The 27389-nt window shown below is 36.1% G+C and overlaps 1 protein-coding gene across 9 annotated transcripts in view; it reads right to left on the minus strand.

The window, feature by feature from the left end:
- RNLS (renalase, FAD dependent amine oxidase) overlaps nt 1-27389 on the minus strand; it is a 413866-nt gene that overhangs the window by 383594 nt on the left and 2883 nt on the right. For 8 of the 9 annotated variants that reach the window (XM_065521115.2, XM_074002163.1, XM_074002164.1 and 5 more), the window contains one exon: nt 19506-19664. The exons of the other annotated variant lie outside the window; for it this stretch is intronic. In XM_065521115.2, coding sequence (XP_065377187.1) covers nt 19506-19664 — 159 coding nt within the window. The remainder of the gene's footprint in view (nt 1-19505; nt 19665-27389) is intronic. 9 annotated transcript variants of the gene reach the window in all.

Consider the following 27389-nt stretch of genomic DNA (forward strand, 5'->3'; position numbering starts at 1 on the left):
ACCAGTAAGATTTTATATATAATGCACTAAATTTATTAATATGTTTGAATTTTTTCTTTTATGAATTTCATAACATTCCCTCTTTATTAATGCTAATTCTACATTGTACCACATAGAAACCTGGTTCCTTAAATATATTAGTTCAAGTCTACTTCTACGTATGCTAAAGAAACATATACCCACCTCTTCTAAAAACTAGAATAACATACAGATGCTTATAATATACTTCAAGCTAGAAATCATGCTTTATTCAGTTTTGTCCTTTCTGTGACTGGTAAGAGAAGAGATCCTAAGAAAATATTTATTGAAAAAATAAATGGATACATAAATGTTTAAGCACAGTTCATAATTTTAGAAATTTCTAAAGAATGAATACCACATCCTGAAAGAAACTACCATTTACTTCTAGTTTCCTTTTTTAATAAAAATATATATGGAAAGATTCAAAATTAGTCGTCAGTTTTACATACTTCTCCCACAATGAACAACATCACCAACCAAAAAAAGGCACTGAATCATTGTTGAAATCATTGTTGATTTTAATTACTTTAATCCAAAAAAAAGGTGAACTTGGGTATGTTATTCTATGTTCTTATTTGAAGTCCTTAATTTTAACATCTATTGTATAAAACATTCCAACTGAAAACATATAAATAGTAAATGGAAAAAATCTTACATGTATGCAGCATAAATAGTACTAACTCACTTTTTGATTCATTTATTCATTCAATCAAATATTTAAAGTGTGTAATGTGCTTAGAGAAGATCAAGCATGGAGGGGAAGAATATTGACTGATTGCAGTTTAAACTTATGATCACTAATTTGAATTGAGTCTTAATGCTGCCTAGCTATCCTACTATATTCTACTCAATTCACCCCCACTACATGACCACAGAACACCTCCCCTCTCTACAAATCTTCAATGTCTTCAGCCCCTCTTCAATCTCAGCTGATGCTCTTGCTTCTTGTTTCTCTGGGGAAAAAAAATCAACCAGCAGAGGACTTCCATAAGCCCTCACCTCCAAAGGTATCATCTACTTGTGTTGATGTGCTCTGCCCTCCTTTGTGTACTATTTTGGGAGAACTGTCTGGATCCCATCTGAGGCCCATCCTCTGTCTCCTATTCAAGACCACGACTTCTGTAACTGTTCAATCTTGCTCCTACATCATCAATTTTCCCCTTTCTACTAGATTGTTTTCATCAGCACCTAAACATACTATAATGTATCCTATCTTAAAAATACAATAAAATACAATTAAAAGTTGATCCAGCCTCATCCTCTAACAGCCTAATTGCCCTGCTTCAAAGAAAAACTCATCTAAAAAATTATCTATTCCACGCCATTCTCAATAGGAGTGATATCACTCCAAAAGGTTAAAAATTAATTCTTGCAGGCAAAAATTGCTTACTCTTTTTATATGTAAGGCATAGATATATATACAATACATTACAGAAGTATACGTGTGATACTGGAATTTCATGGAGAGGGGAGGATTAGACAAAAAAGTCTAAGAAAGCTCCTTAAGGAGGTGATCATGAAAAAGTGAGAAACACTGGTCTAAACATACTGTCTCAGTATCCTCCCTTCCCATTTGTTTCTTGAGCCTTCTCCAATCTGGGTTTCATTCCCCAGCATCCTATACAAACTGCTATTGTCAATGTCACCTTTATCCCCTGACATGATTTCGATGTTTGTGCCCTCCAAATGTCATGTTGAAATGTGATCCTCAGTGTTGAAGGTGGGCCTAGTGGGAGATGTTTTGTCACGGGGGCGGATCTCTCATGAGTGGCTCGGTGCCTTCCCTATGTAATGAGTTCACATGAGAGCTGGTTGTTTAAAAGAACTTGGCATCTCTCTCTTGTTCCCTCTCTCATCATGTGATGCTCCTGTTCCCCCTTTGCCCTTCGCCATGACTAAAAGCTTCCTGAAGCCTCACCAGAAGCTGAGCAGCTGCTGTTGCCATGCTTGTATAGCCCACAGAACTGTGAGCCAAAATAAACCTCTTTTTAAAATAAATTACCCAGCCTCAAGTATTTCTTTATAGCAACGTGAAATGGACTAACACACCCTCCACATTGCAAAATCCAATGGGCAACTCTTAGAAGAAACTATAGTCAGTATTTGGCATAGCTGATGACTTCCTCCTTCTTCAAACACTTTCTTGGCCTACGGGACAACATACATGTTTGGTTTTCCCCCTCACTCATTGGCATCTCCTTCTCAGTCTTTCTTGGGGTTCCTCTTAATCTTCTAGTTTCCAAACGTTGCAGTTTCTCTGGGTTCAATCTTGGACCTCATCCAGTTCCATGGCTTTAAATACCATTTATCTACTGATGATTTTCAAATATATATCTCTGGCTCAGACATTGCTCCTGAACCTTCTATATTCAACTGCCTGAGTATTCCCACTTGAATCTCTACTCAGCATCTCAAACCCGATCCAAGACCAAATTCCTATTCTTGATTCCCAGTGCATTACCTGCCTCACAAACCTACTTCTCACTCAGTTTTTTCCCTTTGGTAGAAGACAACTGTGTTTCTGCAATTATTCAGTCCCAAAACAGTGATTTCACTCTTGAAACCACTCACTGTCACAGTCCACATCTAATCCATCAGCAAATCCTGGCAGAAATACTTTTGAAATCAAGTATCTGTAGCAACCTGAACCCTTTAGAATTTATGCAAAAATGAGGGATCCTTGTACATCTGGATTGCACCTACTGCTCAACATACCACCAGTATTGCTGTATTCCATGCCACCATCATTTCTGGTCTCTGCATTCACAACATCCGTTTATCTGGTCATCCCAGCCCTCTTACAGTCTAACTTCCAAACAACAGCAAGGTAAGCTCATAATCCCTAAATCTAAGTCACATCATGTCTTTCTGAAATGGCTTCCCATCTGATGGAGAGTAAAATCCAATGTCTCCATCACAGCCCACAAAGTCCTATGTAATTGAGCCTCCTGCTTCCTCTCTGCTCTCATCTTCTATCACTGTCCCTTTAGTATACACTGCATGCCAGCCACACTGGCTGCCTTATAAAACTGCTCACTGCTTGGGGACTTCCTACTTATTCCAAAGAACTCCTGTTTGGATATCCCCCCCACTGAGATTCTCTTGGCTCACACTTTCACTACCTTCAGGTGTCTACTGGTTAAAAATCACCTTGTCACAGAACTGCTCACACTATATACAAAAGTAGTCCTTGTCATTTTCTATTTCTCATATCTTGTTTTCTCTTCCCCCAGCATGTACCATCATTTCACATATTTACTTATTTCTCCTCCACCCCCTGCATCAAATACTATACAATATTATGCCTCCTTCCACTATAATAGAAGTTTCTTGGAGCTTTTAATGTTTGGTTCACTACTGTACCCAGGGTGTCTAGAACAATGTCTAGCACATAGTAGATGTTCAATAAATATCTGTAAAATGAAAAAAATGAATTTGACATCTGAATAAAAGATGACAAGTGCCATTTAAAAATAAAACTGAATTTTAATTTCTCTTCTTGGAGTAAAATCTCATATTTTCATATGCTTTTGGCAAGTAAAATTATAAGATGCAAAAAGTATCTAAAAAGTCACAGAAATAGAAAGCAAATTCTGCTTTGGATACGATGATTTTCCTTTGGCTATTTCATGTAGCAAATTTTAGGAGAGATCAACATTTAAATATCTTACTCAAACCAACAGAGACTTCTAGACTAGTAAATATTACAAAAGTGTTGTGTGCTGGCTACTCAAATACATTTTAGATTTTCTCTCATTATTTTCTAGACATAAACATTCGAGTCAGAATGAAAAAATGTCAGACTCTGGAAACAGGACTTTAGAAGAATGGCGGTCAGAAACGTCCAGTCAGTGTATAAACATGTCTCATAAATCTGAGGCAATATAATACAAAACTACTTACATAAGATACATTTGTGAAGAAAAAAACCAAATGTGGACTAAAGCTTATCCAGTGAAGAATGCTGGTATTCCTCCAATTCTTTTTTTTATCCTTCCCTTCCTCTCTTTTCACTAATGTTTAGAATTCCCTACTTTAAAATTAGTAGTTGATTGTGGTAATACTTTCTTATTTGGATTTAGCACATTATATTTGAATCTTCAGAGATTTCTGCCAGAAAGCTAAAATCTTAGTTCTCAAATTTCTTCTTTCTTGAAAATGCCTTTGCCAGCTCAGATGGGGAAAAGTTTAATTCAATTCGGTTGATGACTCAGTTGGTGATAATGACGCAATTCCATAAATTATAGCTCTCTGCTCTTTCATCTCATCCCCATCTCTAGTATGGACATTTCTTTTTAAAGCTTTTCTGTTATCGAAGAACTCTAAATGAAAAATAGGGCTCCAAGTTCTAAAAGAAGCACACAGTCAGAAAGGCAGCATTAAGGAGGAATCTTTCCTTCTGTTAGGGTAGCAACCTGGTGGCCTAGTTTAAAACATCACATATCTACTGACAGCATGTGTATGAGAACAAAAATGTGAAAATATTTACATCATGATGCATTTATATCAAGCATGGAGAGATCACACACACTGGTAAAGGATAAACTGCTAGGAGAGGGGCAAAAAGGTATACTGCTCCAATTACTGAAGCCTGGAGAAGATTTGGATTCCATAATTGGTTCTATCACTCAACAGCTATGGAGCCTTAAGCAAATTAACATAATTTCTTGGAACCTCACTTTCCTGCTCTATAAAATGGGAATAATAATATTTCTCATGAGGTGGTTGTGAAGGGTAAAAATTATAATTTAGGAAAGTGCTTAACATAAGTATTCACAAAATGGTGTTGATATTGGAGTTATCATCATCTTCCAGCTAGTCTCAACTTTATGTTGTTGTTTTTCTTCCTGACACAACTAATTAGTTCCCCAGAGGGACACTTAAGTAGGTAAACTCCCTCTGTCCTGCCAGGAGCAGAGGTGAGTAATAAGTGTAATAACAGAAGTGCCAGATCACCCTAAACTCCAAGATGATGGGAGTCTCCGCTGTTTCTACTGACGTCCCCATTTGTGGAAGGTGGCAGAGAGGTGAAGATTAGGTTGGGCTGCCTCTCAGGCACTTAGAGAAAGAAAGATTAAGTAGAACAGACTCTCAATCTGCCATTTAGCAAATAATAAATTTAAAAAGACAAGAGAATTCGGAAATAATAAATATAAAAAGACAAGAAGATGAGAAAATAGCAGAGGTGACAATATTTAATTAATATATTAAAAATTTAATGCTAATAATTGTTTTTTCTAAAATTAAGATCCCAGTTTATAAGTTTACATGGCTGCAGGCAGCCCAACAGACCAGCTCATGTCAGAAGTTTAGAAACTGAATATTTCCCCCTCCTATGGAGATGGTCTGCTGAAAAATGCAATGAAGCACACTATTTGATAAATACAGGACTTTCATTCTTTATGCTTTTAATAAAACTCTTTTCAGTAAAATGTCAAGGAAAAATCAAGAATTTAAACTTCTTTTAGTAAAAGTATTTCTCATTTTTCCATCAAGAGTGATGGAAAATTCTAGAATTTACAGAAAGGAAGTTGAAGGTATTCATTTTGGGTAGTAATTTATCATTACATTCTACAGTGCACAATAAGTTTTGCATCTTTGTAGTATAACTTATTCATGTTTTAAAAGCATATGTTAAACTTAACAGCCTTTAGAACAAGGCTTGAGAGTGTTTTCTTTCTTCCAATCTAATTAGGTAAAGTTATTTACCACCTCAATGTATGCAGCCAGGTTTTGAAAGGTAGATTCAGTATTTCTGATGAACTAAGACCCCTGTCATTTGTTCAACAGATGTTCACCTTCAAGGCTCACCACAATCTGCCCCACATCCATATCTCTAGTTTTATCTCCTAAAATTCCGCACCATAAAGCCTAGCTCCTACCAAGTCAATCCATTTTCAGTCTGCCAAATATAGAATGAACATTTCTATTTCCAACTTTATGCTAAGACCATTTTTCTCTCTCAAGCACTTTCTCCCTTTCCCACTGAATGTCCTTCAAGATGTATTTCAGATTGTTTTATTCATTCATTCATTCATTCATTCATTCATTCATTCAATACAGACTAAGAGCCTACATATATGAGGCACTCACAAACGAATCCTGGGAAAACACGAACAGGGAAGTCCAAGTAAGTACCTGTTTGAGTGGACTCTATATTCTACCAGAAAAGACACACATTGCACAATGGATTAAACTATTAATTAATTATAGTTGTGATAAGTGTTAAAAATATGAGTCACCAAAAACTACGAATACATGTAATGGGAAAAATGGCCTGGTCTTGGGGTTCAGAAAGACTTTCTTATTTTCTTATTTTTTTATTAATATATCATAGTTTTACATATTTTTGGAGTACATGTGATATTTTGTTACATGTATAAGTGTGTAATGATCAAATCAGGATAACTGGAATATCTATCACTTCAAATATTTATCTTTTCTTTGTGTTGGTTACATTATAATTCTTCTCTTCTATTAGGAAGACTTCTTTGAGGAAGTGGTTGTGAGCTGAGCTTGAAGGACAAAAAAAGGGCCTAAAGTAGGGCAGAGGGAGGTCAATAAACAAACCTTCTTGATGGTTATTATAAAATTATGATATATTAGTAAAGATATGGTAAGGAAATTCTTGCCTTCCAAGCATTAAAACTTATTGCAACAGTGTTTCTCCCAATTATTCTTGCTTTCTGTAAAGCTGGGGACAAAAAAAAAAAACGATAATGATCTTACATTTAAACTTTAAGAAGCCACTAGGAAAAGGTGCCAGCCAATAGCCCTCGAAATATCTGGGAAATGATCAGTCAAAACTGACCCCACTATCCTGAGCCCCCAAATCCAGGCAATATAGGCAAAATATTCAAATGGATGTGAAAGCTTGGTCCTACAGAGAGTGCCATGTTTCTGGAGAGAAGTTTTATCTTCCAAACTCTGTAAGCAGAGACTAGTAGCTCTTCCTCAGGCGCTTACTGGAGAATGATTCAGAAGTAAACTCTGGGAAGGAGCTCCCAGAAGGAGTAACAGAGACCTAGTTCCCTGGCTACGTTACTTGCTGAACTGTTGAACCCACGGGGCCTAGGGCAAAGCTCTGCTGGTAGGGCTGCCTATAAGGAGAGGACTGTTAACAGTAACAGAAAGTTTCATAGGAGGCTAAACACTACCTGGCCAAGGAAACCCACCACACATATGGTCTACATATAGCCCATCATGGAGGAACAGGCGAGAGGAGCCAATTCCCCCTACCTACCACCAAGAAGTCAGTCTTAGAGGCAATCAATGGTTCTGTAAGCTTATAGTTTGTAGATGTTCAGAGACATACACACACACACACACACACACACACACACACACACACAGAGAGAGAGAGACCTATAATCCACTCTGCCACAATTCCCTAGCACCACAGGTGCCACAGACAGGTCTAACTGGAATTTAGGGTAGAGAGACCGAGCTCCAAACTGAGACTGAAGTTTAAACATAAACACAATGAGTCTTCAAAACCAAAGTGAGACGGTTCTAACAACCAAAAGTGACTAGAAAGTTGTAGTAAAGGACCAAGATGTCATTAAGGAATTCTCTCTAGATAGACATGGAGTTCAACATCGAGACGTTGAGGGCAGTTCTGGGAAAAAATAAAGTTGTCTCATGTTTACAGCTCAAATAGTTCAGACTCCTTAAAAATGACTTAAAACCACAAATTGACTATAATGAAAACGACGACAGTATTGCCACATGAATAAATAAAGGGAACAGAATAGATATCCAGAGACAGACTCAAGTATATATGGAATTTAACATATGACAAATGAGGAATTTCAATTTAGTGGGGAAAAGAAGAATCTCTTATTAAATAAATGGTGCTGATATAATGGATATCACTCTGTAAAGACAAAAAAACAAAGCTAGACACCTTTCTCATATTTTATGTAAACATATATTCCATGTAAAGATTTTAATGTAAAGGATAAAAATTAAAAATATCAGGAATATAATTCAGAATACTTATATGACTTTAGAGAGAGGGAGATAATCCTTAGCAATCAGGAAATCAAGTATTTATTAAAGAAAAAGACACATTTGACTAAATAAAAATCTTAAGAAATTACTATGGCAAAAGAAATAATAAACAAAAGCAAAAGATAAATAAATGCCAGTCTGGGAAATATTTGTAGTACTATATTACAAATATTGATATCCTTCATTTATGAAATGCTCATAAAAAACAAATAATCCCCTAGAAAAGTAAGCATAGGAAATGACTGGGACATTTCATAGAAGAGGAACTCTAAATGACCAATAAGCTTATGAAAATAGGCTTAGTTTTACTTTTAGTCAAGGGAAATGCAAATTAATGCAAGAGCAGTTAACCTGTTTTTACTTACCACTTTGGCAGAAATTTTAAGATTGATAAAAATTTAAAATATCCAGTGCTGATGAGTATATAGGCAAACAGGCATTGTCAAACGTTAAGAATGAGAATCACGACAAACTTTTTGGAAGGTAATACGGCAATACCTATTAAAACATACAGGTTTTTTGAGCCAGAAATTTCACTTTGGGGATCTTATCACCCAATATAGCATTAAGAGCACCAGTATTTAAGAATATGTAAACAAGGATGTTTATCAAGGCGTAGCATTTAATAGAGAAAAAACTGGAAACCACATGAAAGTCCATCAATAAACAAGAGATGAAAGACAAAATTCCAGTACTCCCAAACTGAAAAATGTTATGCAGCTGTTTAATAAATATAAATCAGATGTGCTTATCTGAAAGAATGTTGAGTAAATAAGCAAAGTGCAAAACAATAATTTTAGAAGGCACCCATAGTCATCCAAAGCTTTATATGATTGGAACAAAGTGTGGCAGGGCACTCACTAAACTGTTAACATCAGTTAGCTCTGCAGAATTGGAAGGAGGGCAGGGCCAGGAATAAATTATTAGTTCATCTTTGGATTGCTTCATTTGTTATTCAATTACATATCAGCTTTGAAAAGTAATAAAAAATTATTTGGGGAAGGGAGAGAAATAACTAATTTTTTTAACCTACCGAACAACATCTAAGACGGTTAGCATTCAATAAATATTTGTGAATTGAGGGAGAAAAGGAAAGGAAGAAGTCAAAGTAGGTTATAAACAGGTTTGTAAGGAATAAGAAGAGAACCATGAATGAAATGACAATTTGTTGGACATTCTATGAATAGACTGTGTGGGAAGGAATAAAGAGATACTTGATAAAATCAGCAAAAATTAAAAAATGGAAAAAAGTAATGTAAATAGTAGGCACCAATGAAAAGGATAAAAACAACACAGTAGTTACCCCAATAAATGTAAAAGGGTTGAACTCACCTATCAAAAGAAAAAAATAAATAGTAGATACCAATGGAAAAGATAAAAACAACACAGCAGTTACCTCAATAGATATAAAAGGGTTAAACTCTCCTATCGAAAGAAAGAGATTTTTCATGTTGGATTTAAAAACTCAGCTAGGTATATTGTTCTCTGGAAACATCTAAAACCAGGTAACCATAAATCCACAAAAGTGATCATATTCACGATCTCCATAAATATCATAAAATATTTCTTAACATGCCTAATAACTAATGTGTAAGATCTTATGACAAAAGCTATAAAATTTTACTGAGGACATTAAAATACCTAAATAAGTGGAGAGATGTTCCATTTTCTTAGATGAGAAGATAATCTGTTATAAAGATGCCAATTCTTCCTAAATTAATGCTTAAATTGAGTGTAATTCAAATCAATATTCCAACAGGAGTTTTTAATGAAACCTGATTCTAAAGTACACTCAGAGAAATAAAACAGATTAGCTAAGAAAAAACAGGACAAAAATCAAGAGGGCTTTATTCTACTCTACATCAACATAACTGTTTCCATAAGGAAAAGAGTTTAGTGAAAAGAATCTGTATTTCATATTGGCAGTATTAAAGTCACACTTTGTAAGTCTGAAAATCTCCTAAATGCCCATCAACTGGTTTACTACACTAAGATAAATCAAAAGACAAGAGCACTACGCAGTAAAAATAATGATGCACATGAATATTCATTGGCACTGAAAAGATATTCTTAAGATACTGTAATATAGTTTTGAAAAATCCACTAAACAATTTCACTTACCTTAAGTATAGCATTAAGGTCCAAGTTGATGATTGGATAGCTGACGCCAGAGAATGTAGCCAGAGGTTGGAAAGAACAGAGTGACAGGAGGGTGTGAGAAGTTTTGTTTTGCTTACAAGAGCGTTAAGTGAGGAAAGGAGTGGGATGGTATACAGGTCACCACTGAGAAAGCAGTTATTGACCAGAGAATCCCTGGAAAGTTAGAAAGGTACCCCCAAGATCTTTAATAGTTCATTTAAAAACCTAGCATCAATAAATGTACTGGAACTTTCAAAAACTATTATACTGGATGAAAAAGTGCTATAATTTTTAAATGTCAGCAAAATTATTCGATCAAATAAATAATGTCTTACGAAGTGAAAACTTTTCTACATTGAAATAAAGTAGCATTTCCTTAATCTTTGTGGTTGTATTTTAGAATTTTAAAAACAATTCCATTTTCTCCTAAATTATAATTAAACATATATATGCTTATCTGTTCTATATCTGCATCTATTGCCATCATAGATCTGTGAAGCGCTATATTTCTAGACAGAGAAATTTTACGTCTGTTATTCATATATTCATATATGGATGTGATCCTTTGGTTATTAGAGTTTGCCTTCTTGAGATCTTCTCTGCTTTTATTATATCTTTGCTATCACATAGAAACTAGAAATTAAAGAATTTACCAGGATAAATTATTTAGGGAAAACAAACTCCTTTCCCCATCCTCCAATCTAGGAAAGAGAAGCTCAACATTGTGTTTTGAAAGGTTGGAATGACTGCAAATACGCGCGCGCGCACACACACACACACACACACACGAGAAAGTAAAGCATCTTTCTCTTGCAGGATTAAACTGGTGAATCCCTGAAAATCAGAGGGTCAGGGGGTGGAGATTAGTGCTATAACTAGAAGCAAAACTAGGAGGAGAGATTAGGATTCCTGAATCTATTGTTTAAGGGTCAGGGGTTTGAGGAATTTCTGTGCATGGTAGAGAGGAAGATCAAGTACACATGGAAGAGCTATGCATACCAGTGGTTAGAGTACAAGCTCTGGAGTCATTTTACTGAGGTTCACATCTCAGTTTCACTAAGAATTGAGACAATAATAATGCCTAGGATTACTCTGAGGATTAAGTGATATAATCTTTGTAATATGAATATAGAGAAAGTAGCACTATTAAGAACCAGAAAGTAAATCATAAGAGGGTCACAATATGATACATGAGGTTTCTCTATTCTCCCAGCTGGGAGAAAGTTTAATAAATGTAATAAATAATTGCCAAAAGAAAAAACAATTACATCTGTTTCTTTCATAAGAAGCAAACTAGAGAAAGAGTTAGATGACAGAAAACAGATCACTCTATAATGGAAAGGGAATTCTTTCACGTAAGATATGATACTTATGTTAATCCTAAAGGCTACATATGATTAGAAAGAGAGAGAAAGACAATGAGAATGAGAAGAAAAACACATAAAGCTATAGATAAGGGGCTGTTCATAAGTCTGTACAAATGTGAGTCATGTAGCACATTCCTAGTTCTGTCACTCATTAATTAAGCGCTTTTTGGTAAGTTATTTAATTCTAATGGGCCTAAATTTATTCCCTGTGATATGCAGTTTTGTGAATTATATTATAGTTATAGTGTTACTCTGTGTTTCTGTCATTTTCACAGTCCTCTCTAGCTTAGATTCCAAGGGGGAACTATAATATATATTTCACACACTAGATGGCAATATATGGCTTTGTAAATGGATGTCTTTTTCATAGAAGTCTAAGATGTCTAATAATCAAATAAGAGCTGATTTTTCTCCAGAAAACACAGAGAGAAGGGTAGACATTGACCAATTCTTCATACTGAGGTCATTACTGAGATTTATAAAGTAAACAGAAAGCACGTGTTTTAATCCCTTTGATTTGACCCATAGATGTTAAAGGATCTTGTGGGATATTCTCGTTTAAGTCTTTAGGGCCAGCAAGAGTTATTTCATAACAATGAAGTAAACACAAAATGATTTCCATGGGGGTCCAATTCTGAATTGAGTCAGTTCAATACAACATCCAAAGACCCTCACCCTCAGTCAAATATACGAAGTCAATTATTCTTAAACTTTTTCATCATAAAGAGCCTACATATGCCACAATACTCCTCCACTAGAAAAAAGAAGATCTATTTCTTTTCAGCATGATACAGTTTTTAAAAGTGTCAGTGTTATCTTTCTTTTCTTTTTAAAAAATTAATTAATTAATTAATTTTGAGATGGAGTCTTGCTCTGTCACCCAGGCTGGAGTGCAGTGGCGCAATCTCGGCTCACTGCAACCTCTGCCTCCCGGGTTCATGCCATTCTCCTGCCTCAGCCTCCCGAGTAGCTGGGACTACAGGCGCATGCCACCACACCCAGCTAATTTTTGTATTTTCAGTAGAGATGGCTTTCACCATGTTGGCCAGGATGGTGTCGATCTTTTGACATCGTGATCCGCCCACCTCAGCCTCCCAAAGTGCTGGGATTACAGGCGTGAGCCACTGCACATGTTCAATATCATTTTTTATAATAAGAGTAAACTATTCGTATTTTCAAAGTTATGATTATTCAAAAAATTGTAAGGAAGAAAATGAAAATCATATCTGAGCAATAGCCAATGTTAATGTTTGTCAAATTATTTTTGATAGATGAAAAAATACACACGTACATATTTTAATCTTTTTTCCAAGTTAAAAATATTTATAAATCTTTCTGTTAATAAATAAATTATATATTAGTGGTCACTACCATTCTATTTTTCGCAGGTACATATTTACAAAATGTACACAGGAAGTGTTCTAAGAATACACATCTTAATTGAAAAGCCTGGTCTTGCCCCACAACACTATTTTTCACAGAACTGACAGAATTGGTCCCATTTAAAGATGAGTAATGATTAACAATGGACCTATGCAGACAAAAGGAGAAAGACAACAGAACAGAACCTAAGAAATGAGCTGATGAAAAATACATATTAGAAAAATTTTGCCAGGAAGCAAATTAGTTCAACAAACTCTCGGGCATTAGTTCATAACAGCAAAAGAATACATGACTTCTTTGAAACAATACCTCAAGGAAGGGGCCAAAAGGAACTCTTGAAAATTACATGGATGACATGGAGAAAAGGCTAGAAAAAAAGTAATGCAAAGATCAAAGTTGAAAGTGAGTTAAGAGAAAACAGAAGGTTTGAGAGGGAGATACTTTAAGCTTTTGTAGATATTCTGAGATCACAATAATGAAAAAGAAATAAATCTTCAAATAAGTATTAGAAGGAAACTTACCTAAATAAGAGAAAAGCTGAATGTTCAAGGCAAAAGTGGACAACATAGCCCATGAAAAATGAACACAAAACTAGTCACAATAAGATACTTATGAAATTACTGGGCTCAAAGATAAAAAATATAAAAGAGATGGTTCTAAAGTAAAATATCCCTGAACAGTTTAGAAGAAAAAGCACACAACAGAAAAATGAAAATAAAAGAAAGAACATTTCATTTATAAAAGTTCATTGGAAAGCAAAATAAAATTAAAATGAGACTAGAGAACTTAAGTCAAAGGATATAATTTTAATGAAGGTTTAGTATGAATCAAATAAAATCATAAAGCAAAAATTGCCACAAAAAACCCCAGGAAAGACAGAAAGAAAAGCAATAATAGTAGGTGAGTTAAGTTATCTTTCTCAGCCAAACACAGCTCAAGTACACACACAAAATACAAGATGTAAAAAGATTTAAATAAAATTATTAATTAGCAGGCCCTTAAACACATTTAGGAGTCAGTCTATGACATGGTGTTGCTTTAGATGTCACTAATACAAATATTGAGAAATACTTTCAAAATGTAATGTTAAAGGATCTCTCTTGATATACAAAACTATGCATCTTTTAAATATTGGAATATGTAATTTACAGCACAGATGAATGTCCTGACTGATGGCTATACTGTATTTTTATAAAATGTTATAGTATGTTATTAAAACAATCTAAAAATCAATCCAGTTATTGCCAACCTCCATGGCAATAAATTATCCTACTTTAAATGTCTTTGGCAACAAACTAGAAGTAGATTCATAGAGAGATCATTCAAATTAGTCTCCCACTTTGCCTATAGGCATCTAATAAATTTTCCAATTTCTTCTATATTATTATCAAACACTGTACTAGCAAATAAGCTATATTATTTCTGCATAGTAGAACTGATACTCAAGGAAAATTTGCTTTCAAAATTCAACAGCAGCTATGCCCTTCCTCAGAAAACAATTTCTTCTATAGTTCTAAATCTAAGATCTATAAAACATATTTATTACCAGTTTTCTATTAGTGGCATAAGAAGCCATTTCTCTATCAAATCCAATGTCAATGTTAGGTGTGCAACAAAGTAAAAAGCTACAGGCATGTCAATACCCACTGCCATCCCACAGCCCTGAAGCCTTGTCCACCATCGCCAGACTCTGTTATAACTCATAGGCTTCAGGAAAGATGAGGTACCCTCTACAATTCAATGACCTGATGGGCCAGGGTCAGTGCGACATGATGAAAGCAGGAGAAAATAAGTGAAATCTGTGCAGATAGTGGCAAAACAGAGCCACAAAAAAGTAAGAACATGGCTTATTTAGTTTTCTGCTCCTGCATTAATTTGCTAAGGATGAGGGCCTCCAGCTCCATCATGAGCTTTTATCTGGAATCCAGGTAATAGGGAAATCTATAGAGACAGATAGTAGATTAATGATTGCTTAGGGCTGGGGGCAGGGATGGGGATGGAGGGATGGGGGTGATAGCTAAACGGGACAGAATTTCTTTTTGAGGTGACAAAAATATTCCAAAATTTACTAATTACAGGCATTGATAATGGTTGTATCAGTTATTATACTAAAAACCACTGAATTATACATTTTAAATAGGTGAACTGTATGGTATGTGACATATCTTAAAGCTACTTTGTGTGTGTGTGTGCTGCTGTTGTGTTGTTTTGTTTTGTTTTGTATTAAGAGGTGTGTCTTAGGGGTTGGGGAAGAAGTCAGGGAAGAGGTGAGCCAAGAAGTCCCAAGCAGGGAAGAGCACAAGACAGAGACTCAAGAGTAATCCAAGATGGGTTCATATAATCAATACATGCAAGGCAAAGGTGCAAATGTGAGGAAAAGAGATACAAATTGTTTGGACAGGCTGATGCTTTATGACAGCAGTTCTCAACCCTGGTTGCACAATAGCATCACTTGTTTACAAGGTGAGTCACTTTTTGAAGATACATCAGTTGCTCTGTTCCAGAAACAAGTAGATTTGCTAAGGCAAGGTATTAATAATAATTCTTACAGTGTGGCTTTACACCGAATCTTCAGCATCACCTAGAAACTTGTAAAAAGTGCAAATTGTCCATGCATACCTCCATACAACCAGAAACTCAAACTGTGGCCCAGTAATCTGTGTTTTAACAAGTCTTCCAGGTGATTTGGATGCATGCATAAAAACAAACCAAAACAATGGCAACAAAAATCCACCAGAGACAGGGTGAACATTCTGCACCCAGACCCTTGATGTGAACATAATATGGTGTACCCTTCTAGTTCTTTTTGTCAGGCCTGGGAATAGCTATTACCAAGCAATTTTTCTAAGAAACATTTGTTTTAACCTTTGTTAAGAAAAGCAAAACCCAGCTTTTAGCTATATTGGTCAGAGACCTGAAAAGGAACTGAAACAGATGTTTTAGATATTTAAGGTTTTAACAGGAAAGTATTCCAATTTAAAAACCAATATATCATTTTTTTTTTTGTAACAGCAAAGTTATGAGAAATCTGAAGTTCTCTCAAAGATTTAAGATTTCAATTCTAGGGCATATAGATATTAGATTGGACTTCCCAGACACACTGGATGAAGGAGAGAGAGAGCAGCTGGAGTACCAAAAAGGATGTCAATTCATACTCCTGGCCTGATTCAGGACACCCTTCTTACCTGGTAAATAGAACTTTATATAGAGCAACATACTATTTGAAAATAAGTAAATTGATAAAAAGTAAATGAATTAAAATGAACATATAGAACGAATTAAATTAATGAAAGTCAAAGGAATATGTAAATACAATTTTCAGATCTGAACTTAAGCATAAACAACTAGTATTTTAAAAAATAAGGTCTACTGCAAAAACAAGCAATGGGGAAAAGACTCCCTATTTCATAAGTGGCGTTGGGATAAGTGGCGAGCCATATGAACAAGACTGACACATGTTCACCTATGTAACAAACCTTCACATGTACCCCCAAACCTAAAATAAAAGCTAAAAAAAAAAAATTAAAAACGATTATATCATGGTATTCTAGCACCTTGAGAAAAAACAGAATAAACAAAGAAATCTGAATAGATTCCTTTAAGAAATGGAATCTGTAATTTAAAATTTTACCACAAAGAAAACTCTAGGCCTAAATGGTTTTACTAGTGAATTCTTCTAAACATTTAGGAAAGAAATAACACCAAACTTGTATAAAAATGCTTCCCCCGAACAGAAACAGGAAACATTGCCCAAATAATTATATGAGACCTACATACCTCCATGTCGAACAACTGGAGAAATTAATACAAGAAAAAATACTACAGCTCAATCATTCTCGTGGACATGAATGCAAAAATCCTAAACAACATATTAGCAAGCCAAATTCAGATTTACATAAAAAGCATTAAAACATAAGGCCCCTGTCAATATAGAGTTTTTCTTTCCTTCTTCATACAAATCCACATTTAATGAAAAGAGAATATGAAAAGAATAAGAAAAAAGTCTATTATGGGATTCTATTAATGAGAATTTTACAGAGAAGGTGAAGAAGTAATACGGACCAGTGAAGTTTTTCCTAAGGTCTTTTGGAAACACATTCATTCAGTCGATCAATTGGTCATTCACTCATTTCACAAATATTAAAGAACACCTATGCAGTGAAAAGTCATTGTTCTTGATTACTCAGCACACAAGTTCTCTTCATAAGCAGTACTTATATTTATTTTGAAGTGTTACTTTGTCCCACTGATTACATGCAATGCAACAGGATTATAATCCAAGATGCTGCAATTCCCTAGCCATCGGGTTGCGAATAAAACCCATGTCAGGTCAATAGGATGCTCTCTTGAAATTTAAGTCTTGGGCAGTGGCACAATGACACTGATGGAGCACACCCATTCTAAAGGTAATGTTCTCACCAGATTGTTGCCAGCTAGGGCTTTTTATATAATTCTTATTCCAGGGGGTTGGGGAAGGAAAAACAGGGCACTTTAGTCAAAAGTTTCAAGGTTTCAATTATGCAAGATAAGTAAATCCTGGAGATCCACTGTATAGCCTAGTGTCTATAGTTAATAATATCATATTGTATACTTAAAAATTTGTTAAAATAGTACATCTAATATGTTATATATTCTTTTTTTTTTTTTTTTTTTTTTGAGACAGGGTCTTGCTCTGTCACTCAGGCTAGAGTGCAGTGGCACAATCAGGGCCTACTGCAGCCTTGACTTCCCAGGCTTAGGCAATTTCCTGCCTCAGCCTTTTGAGTAGCTGGGACTACAGGCACATGCCACTATGCCTTGCTACATTTTTTTTTCTTTCTTCCTCTTCTTTTTTTTTCTTTTTTTTTTGTAGAGATGAGGTCTTGATATATTTCCCAGGCTGGTCTTGAACACCTGGGCTCAAGCAACTCTCCTGCCTCGCCCTCCCAAAGTGCTGGGATTACGGGTGTGCTACCACACCTGGCCTATGCTAAGCATTCTTATTACAAAAGAAAAAAATAACTTATAAAGGGGAAAAAGCTTTTGGAGGTGATGTGGATATGTTGATGGCATAGATTGTGATAATGGTTTTAAGAATGTATACTTATCTCCAAATTCATCACACTGTATACAGTATATACAGCTTTTCATATGTCAGTCATACTCAATAAAGTGATTTAATAAAAGAGGACTCATGCAAGGGCTAAAAGATGAGACCACATGCTCTCTAAGACTCCCTTCAATTCTAAGTTTCTGTGATTAAAATGAACACCCTCAGCTAGGATTTCGGTATCAGTAAGGAAAACTGGCCTGATGAAACAAAAGCTAACTGAGCAAGTGCAACTTCTTGGAGAAATGTATCCTCCCTGCCCCAGTACTTAATACCTTTATTCCTTTTTGGTTTCTCATATCTGAATCCCTTCCTACTACTTAGTACAGGAATTTTACCTTTCGGACTCCTCACATGTGCCTTTTGCTGACACTGTCGTCCTGTTCACTTCTGGATCTCAGAGTTGACTTAGAATAAACCCAAAGTCTCCCGTTGTTCACACGTACAGTAGAAATTCTAATGTGGCCACTGGCGTACTCTCTTCTCCTTCCCACTATCCCCAGCATTTCTGGCAGTAGAAGTGCAAACTCTACCACTGCCATCCCACCTGCACTGAGTTACATCTCATCTGTGCTGAGTCAAAGTGGCAGGAAAAAGATGTCTGTGGATTTATCACATGTTTCTGGTGGCAGTGCACCAGGAACCCTCAGGAATCATGAAGAAAATCTTAGGTATCCACCTAAGAAAACCTTAGCTATACCACCTCCACTATTCCCACTTCTGAGAGTAAATAGCTGCTGTCAACTAGGAAAGATATAAGCAGGTAAATGACATTTCTAAATTGGTAGTTGTAGGTTAGCGTCTACTTTGGGGAAAGATAGGAAATCAGACCCTCTGCACATACTTTCACCACCACCTTTTATATCAAAAAGAAATTAAACAAAGGTTACTATCTAAGATAAAGTGAATAATGCTAAACCAATTGCAGTATCCAAAGACTTAGCAAGGATAAAAATTGTCTTTGAATTTTAGTTGCTTTATTAAAATTTGGCTCTTCTGGCATAATTTTAGCTTCTTCAGCATAAATTACTCATCACCTCTCACCCATTCCTTCTCATGCCTCTCATTCACAAAAGGGCTAGGCAACTGCCTCAAACAGAAGTAAATACAATCAGAGAGGAACCCAGAGAACAAGAACATAGGAAATGAGGCAATCCAAGCAAGCACTTGTACATAAAAACCTTTTCTTAAAAATGGCCATAAACACTGCTCTTCCTTTAGGCGAAATCATTGCATATCCATCAATAATACTGACTTGTTGAAGACATGGGCAATAACAAAAGTGTTCAACTTTTAACCAGTTAAAAAAAAATCCTATGGGTTTCATTTTGGCCTAGACTAATATCACAAAGAGGGCTATAAGTATCAGTGTTAAAGACAGGCAAATCAATAGAGTCTATCACTTGTCCTTGGCTAAGAGAGTTAGACCAAATTCATGCTTTATCAAAGAAATCCCATTCCTGGAGGCAGGTAAATGGCAAACACAGACTCACAGTTGGCGATGTCACCTTGAAGCTGCAGAATCTGAGGAACTGGCATTGTGAGAACAATAAGATCAAACTGCTCGGGGGGGCCTGTTTGTTTGGATACTTCCCATTTGTCATTTCTTAGATTGATCTGTGTCACACGATGTCGGAAGTATACTTCTGCACCTGTTCCAAAAGCAAAATCATGTCCCCATTATCAGAATTTCATATATGAATGAGGGGGATATGAGTAGTCACAAACTGAATCCATTCAAGTGAACAAAATGGCCAAGACTGTCTTCTACAGTACTCAAATTCTCTTCCTTTACTATCTTTCTAATTTAGTAGGAATTCATCCCTACCTGGCATCCTTGGACCTCCCTATCAGTGCCTGCTCTGAATCAAAAACTGCTCCTACAATTAATGATAAAAATGAAAAAAATAACTATAGCTACTTTTCATTAAGCAGCTACTATATGCCAGCTGCTTGGTACACATTATATTAATTCATCTCACAGACAAGGAAATAGATTGAGAAATAGCATGCCATGATTTAAAACTATACCCATCTGACGCTACAGCTCATCATTTTTGCAGAACAAGTACACATTTCAGTAAACATGTGTGTTAGCAATGAAACAAAAAGAGCAATATTCCCTATTAAAAGAATTAATATTTCCTATTAAAGGACCTGAAAAAAGTTCTCTGTAAGGGAAATGTAAGTTCTCATCAATAGATCAATTGTCTTCATTAAGAAGAATCAGAATTTAGAAACATACTCTAGAGTACCCTCCCATAACATTTTCCTTGTTAGCACTTAACACAAGGATATTTTGACAATTATTTCTTTAATATTGTCTCCCCTTTTAATCTGTAAACCCCATGAGCTACAAATTACACCTGTTTTGCTTCTATGTATAGCATATAGTATACATAGCATAGAATTTATTAGGTATGTATTTATTTAAAATAATTATGAGGCCAGGCACGGTGGCTCACACCTGTAATCCCAGCACTTTGGGAGGCTGAGGTGAGTAGATCACTTGAAGTCAGGAGTTCGAGACCAGCCTGACCACATGGTGAAATCCTGTCTCTACTAAAAATATAAAAACTAGCTGGATGTGGTAGTGCATGCCTGTAATCCCAGCTACTCAAGAGGCTGAGACACGAGAATCACTTGAACTCGGGAGGCAGAGGTTGCAGTGAGCTGAAATTGCACCACTACCCTCCAGCCTAGGCAACACAACAAGACTCTGTCTCAAAAAAATTAAAATAAAAAGAGTGAATTATGAACCATAAACTGAAAGAAAGTACAATTAGGTCATTAAGTCTTCTTAGTAAACTAGTACTCACCTTCCAGTTTCCAAAAAAATTTGATTTACAAGTAAATCTACTTTTATTCAGCTTTGTGTATTGAAAAAGAAAGAAATGAAGACGTAATGAGGGAGGAAAAAAGTACACTGAAAGATTCTATTCATCTTTACCTGGGTAATCTCATGTTCCCAGTCACTAAAAATCCAGCTAAAGTTCATCCCAAAGCTTCCTTTCTGTAGCCACTCCAGCTCAGTGTGATCCTTCCTCTCTATGATATTCTTCAACCATCACTGCTTTACTACTCATTTAGACATTGATTTAAAATATCTTCATGCTTTAGTTGTATCTTATCTATGTAATAATACTCAAGGCTCCTTCATGTCACGTCTTCAGATCTCATACACCTTTATCTCTTTCATTGACCCTTAAATAATGCCACACCCTAGTAAGCACTCCAATTTTTAAAAAATCAAATGTAAATGTTAGAAGAAACATAGTTCTAACTAGCCCAAGGGATCAATCTCTGTTCAAGGCAGTGTGCATCATTCTGTTCAAAGATTAGAGCAAGGGGCTTGTAAACAGTACTCCATCTTGCCTGAGGGCTTTTCTAAGGCCCCTGCTTGGGGAAGGTGCAAATAATCTGCACTTTCAACACACATCCACCATCTCCTTTATTCCAACAAAGGTAGCTCTGCTTCACTCTGTTTTTATTTATTTAGGATGTCTCACCCTACTTGCCTCACTTAGTCCGTGGCCCTGTCCCAGACCTCAGCTAAGTCAACTGATTCTATGTTTTCTCATAATATTCCTTTGAAAAGAACAACATGCTGTTGTTGTTGCTGGCATGAGTGTGTGTTTAAGAGGACTTAAGTTCACAGTTCTAGAAAATTCTTCATGCGCCAGATGAATGCCTTCAAAATGTATCTCAATGGTCACAAAGTGTTCTGCAAGGTATAGGTATATATATATATGTGTGTGTGTCTGTGTGTGTGTGTGTGTGTATATATATGTGTGTGTGTCAGTGGTTCTCTAAGTACAGACCCCAGACCAGCAGCACCTATGTACTAGAAAATGCACATTCCTGGGCCCCAACCCAACCATACAGAATAAGAAACTCTAGGAATTAAGCCTAGCAATCTGTGTTTAACAAGTTCCCTTAGTCTTGTCATCATGCGCACTAAAGTATGAGAACCACTGGGGTAGGTGGACAGGCCCAAATCAAACACCACTGGCAAAACCGCCCAAAAAGTAGCACTTATCAAGAGGTAGGGGAAATAGTATAGCCTCTCTTATTAACCAGAAACGTTTCCTTTCCAACTGCTCAGAGCAAAGTTTTTGGGAAAGTGGCATTTCCTTGTGAAAGTAATTAATAACTTTCATAAAGACAATGTGTTTAAATCTATAAGTTCTGGAAAACTCAATTTTAAAACAGATAAATTGTCTCAAGAGTTTCTGAGCTTAGTAAATTTGACCATGTCCCTCCCTTGCACAAAACCCTTCAATGGCTTCCCATTGCACTTAGAGTATAAAATCTTTAACAATGCTTACAAAGCCCCGTATAATCTGGCCCTGCCTTAGTCTTCAGCATCATCTTTTCTACTTTCTCCCTCACTCACTACCCTCCAGTCACAATGACCTTTTATTCCTTGAATGCACTAACCTCCTCCTACTACTTCAGAACAGTTCCAATTTGATGTGCCCACTGCAGGAACTCTCGTCATTCAGCTCTCAGCCTAATTCCCTCTTGCTCACCTTTCAGGTACCCATGAAAATATCAGCTCTTCAGGGATGCTTTCCCTAACACATCTCCCCCATCACTCCTCTATAACCTACTGGGCTAGGTCCTTTTATTGTAAGCTCTCTCATAATGCTCTCTTTCTTCTTAACATTTATCATGCATCTTTTCTTTGTTTGTATAATTAGTTTAATGTATTTTCTTCCCACTATACTCTACATTAACAGAGGCCAGGATCATGTCTCTTATTGACTCTTGTTTCTCCAGCACATAATATTTAATTAGAATAAAATGATCTTCAGATGGCTATAAAGATATCAGAAGTCTAAGAAGGTTTAAACATTTTACAAAGGCAAATGTGTTTCTGTTATATATTTATTCAATTTTATCCCTGGCCCTCCTCCGTTTTAAGGAGAAAATCCAAGTTTATGTTTCTCCTATGATTTCCCACAAATAGGTTTTAGTGAGCAGCAGTCAGAACTGCTCAGATGGGACCTGAAGTGATGTGAACCATGTCTAACTAACTCCACAGCTTGAAGTCAATAGAAAAATGCTTCACCTGGTTTTCATGCCATCCTCTAGCTTCTCTAAAAAGGACATCGTTACGGATGAGTGCCAAGATCACCCGCTGGGAGAAATTCTGAGACAGAACCACCCAGACTCACTTCCCCTCTATCAATTTTAGAAAGAAAATAGGCACAAAAATAAAAAGAGAGAGAATAATAAAAGTAAATATTACCATACAGAAACCATCCTAGCTAATGGCATCTGCCACCTAAACCATTTTTTCTAATACATTGATCCTGTCTACTTTGACAGGTTACATTGCACATGTTGACTTTCCAGATTGCTAGCCAATGTCCTTTTTATGTAGATGATAAAATAAAAACAAATAAATGCAGCAACAGTCCTCCCTGTTGGTAGGAAAAGCTAAATAAAAGCTTCTCACTCTGTGTCCTGGAGGCTAAATTCATCTTTTTATGAATAACTTAATAACATGGGACCTTTTTCAAAAGCAAAATGACCTGGTCCATCATTTTCCAAATGTCATATGCAGGAACCATCAGGTGACCAATTTTCCAGGTTGCACAAAGAACTAAGGTGGTATTACTTTTTAATATCCACTTCCCCCTATGTCAGGAATTAACTGATGAAAGAAGGAAACTAGGGGCACAGGGAACTATGAGGTTGTTCTATTGAACCATGTGTCTACTGACACGTAGCACCAGGTGCAATGGGTACAATCTTCCTACTGTAGGAAAATAATCAGTAAGGAAAGAGAAAGCTCTACAAAATAGATGTTAAATTGGAGAGTATGAGCACCTCTCATTGCCCTCCATGAGAGACTTAATAGAAAAAAACATGATTAATTGCAAGGGCGCTCCGGTTCTGTTACCAACTAGCCAAGCCACCTTAGACAAAGTACCTGAGTCTTATTCTCTGCATTAATAAATAGGGATGATGATTAACTCCCTTGAAAATTTACTGTGAGAATTAGAAATTACATACGTAAAGTACCTAAGGTAGTGTCAGATAAATAGTTAGCACTTAATAACTGATAGCTAGAATCACTTTTGCTATTGTCATTTCTCACTCCAGCATAATGACAACTATTATTAAAAAAAAAAAGAACAAAAGAAAATCATGTTTCACTCACTCAAGAAGATTGTATTAATGGAGAAGGCAGGCAGTCAGTGAAACTCATGCCAATACATACAGTTTTATCTGCAATGAGGTTAATGTGAACACATCAGACAATAAATTAAAATAGAACATAAGGTCGAGAATAAAGTATCTATTTCCCTTACCCTTTACTGTTTGTTCTGGGAAATTAGTCTAGTTAAATATTGGCTTTAAAGGTTTGAACCTATTCTAAAGCATGCCTGATTAGGCATATCCCAGATAAATAATTTTCCTGGAAGTCTGGTCCCAATCCGAATGACCACTAGTTGGTCCATCAGATTGTGGGGTTTTAAACTCAACTAGATTCGAAAATATAGAGTATTTTTGAAAATAGTTGGCAATTTGATGTCTTAAAGTGAGGAATATGTGAAGGTCAGCTTCATTCAAGTAGAATATTTTTTAAACTAACATTTATCAAGAGATTACTATGTGACTGGCTTACTATTTGCTTGAATTTGAGTGCATTATATCATTAATTCCTCACAACACTTTGTAGTAAGAACTTCCATTACAAAATTCTGTAGTAAGTACCCTATTTTTTTCATTTCATTACCCTCATTTTTTTCAGTGAAAGAACTGAGGTACAGATTTTAAACTCTCCTAATATTACATGGACAGAAAGTGATGGTAGGACATTAACTGGAATCCAGGTCATTCTGATATCAGGGACTGTCTTAGCTTACTGTGTGGACAAACCAAATGTTTTTGTGGACCATTTATAGAATAGAAAGCTTTAAATGGACTTAAAGAATGTTTAAAAGTGATATAATTATAAAATTAAAAATATTATAGGTAGTCCAACAAATCCTATAATAATAGATTGGGGTAGAGGAGAAAAAGAATCTTGAAGTATTACAAAAATAACATTAAAAAACGAAAGAAAAATTTATATAAACTCAAGTTAAATAGACCATGAACTCGATGTAAAATAAATTTTTAACATTTATATCACTCTACCTACTAGGCACAAGGTACTATTAGGCTCTGAGTGAGCTACAAGGAATTAAAAATAATCTCTTCCTCAAAAGCTTAAAAAGCAAAATTGGAAGTTAAAACGTATGTATTCTCCCAAACACCTAACAAAATAAGGAGACAGATGCAATGTATTCAAGGATGTTTCTCTGCCAGGATATCAACTCCATGAAGGCAAGGACATTGGTTCTTGCATCATTAGTACCTAGAACAATGTTTGGCATTATAGTAAGTATTCAATAAATGTTTATTGAACAAAAGGATATATGTATGTATGTATGTATGTATGCATGTGTAGGGGTGAAAGTTCAAAAAAAATCAACTGAAAAAAGGCATATTAATATGAGAAAAAGCATACAAATTTATTTAATCATAGTTTTTCATGACACTGTGGTGGGAGCAAGCCTCCCATAATCTGGCCATAAACTGGCCCCAAAACTGGCCATAAACAAAATCTCTGCAGCACTGTAACATGTTCATGATGGCCCTAACGCCCAAGCTGGAAGGTTGTGGGTTTATGAGAATGAGGGCAAGGAACACCTGGCCCGCCCAGGGCGGAAAACCGCTTAAAGGTATTCTTTTCTTTTTTTTTTTGGTGAGGTTTTATTCATTTATTTATTTTATTATACTTTTTAAGTTCTAGGGCATTCTTAAGCCACAAACAATAGCATGAGTGATTTATGCCTTAAGGGCATGTTCCTGCTGCAGTTAACTAGCCCAACCTATTCCTTTAATTCGGCCCATCCCTCCGTTTCCCATAAGGGATATACTTTTAGTTAATTTAATACCTATAGAAACAATGCTAATGACTGGTTTGCTGTTAATAAACATGTGAGTAAATCTCTGTTTGGGGCTCTCAGCTCTGAAGGCTGTGAGACCCCTGATTTCCCACTTCACACCTCCATATTTCTGTGTGTGTGTCTTTAATTCCTCTAGCGCTGCTTGTTAGGGTCTCCCCAACTGAGCTGGTCTTGGCACACTGACACCTTCAGACTGAAGACCCAAAGATACAGGAGTCAACTTTTTTTGCTTAGATTCAACAAAGTATGGACAGCTGTGCAGCAATATGATTGGACAAAGGGTTATATCTATGGCTAACAAACTGGTGAAATCCATCAAGGTCTGTCTGTCTAGATTCTTCTTGACCTCTCTATGCAGCATTCTTTCTTTACGGTTAAGGGTCATGACCCTCTCTGGAACTGTTATGAGCTACAATCAAACATGGTAGGTCAGATAATTTCTTTATGACCAGTTTTTACAAAGGAAGGCAGGGAAAGCTACAGTGATAGTCTTAGGCTTTATGGCTGGTTTAGGGGGAAAGGGAGTTCTTATTTCTATGACCTGCCTTGGGAAAAGAGATTCTATTTTCTAGGGCTAGCCTCAGGGATGAATGCAAGGCCAGAGATAGGAGGGCAGGAGAAGGTCAAAGAGAGCATTTCTGAGGGCTTCATTTTGGGATATCATTTTCTAAGCTCCTGCACATGCATGCATGAATATCGGATAGTAAGTACCTGATGATTTCAATAAGTATACTCACCCAACCTGGGTTAAGGGAAAATCATGGTGGAAACGAGATTTTTTAAAGTGATATGGCCACACTATATAAAGCTGATAGTAATATTCTATAAAACGTTCAATAGTGTCACCATCTGCGATGGTCAATTTTATGTGTCAACCTGATTTGGCCATAGGGTGCCTACATATTTGGTCAAACATTATTCTGGGTGTTTCTATGAACATGTTTTTAGATGAGATTCACATTTATTATCAGTAGATCAAATAATGCAGATTGCCCTCCCTAATGTAGGTGGGCTTCATTCAATCAGTTGAAGGCCTAAATATGACAAACGCATTGATACTCCTTCACATAAAGGAGAATTCTTCCTGCCTGAAAGCCTTTGAACTGGCTCATCAGCTTTTTTCCAGCCTTCAGAGTAGAACTGAAACACTGGCTCTTCCTGAGTCTTGAGCCTGCCAGCCCTTGGACTAGAACTATATCACCAGCTTTCCTGGGTGTCTACCTTGCTGAATCATCCTGCAAATCTTGGAACTTACCAGCCTCCTTAATTATGTGATCCAATTCCTTATAATAAATCTCTCTCTTTATCCATACACACATACACACACACATGCACACACACATATACATATATACCCTATTGGTTCTGTTTCTCTGGAGTAGTCTAATAAACCATCATATACTGAAT

The sequence above is a fragment of the Macaca fascicularis genome, chromosome 9, assembly GCF_037993035.2.
Source record: "Macaca fascicularis isolate 582-1 chromosome 9, T2T-MFA8v1.1".
NCBI classification, from domain to species: Eukaryota; Metazoa; Chordata; class Mammalia; order Primates; family Cercopithecidae; genus Macaca; species Macaca fascicularis.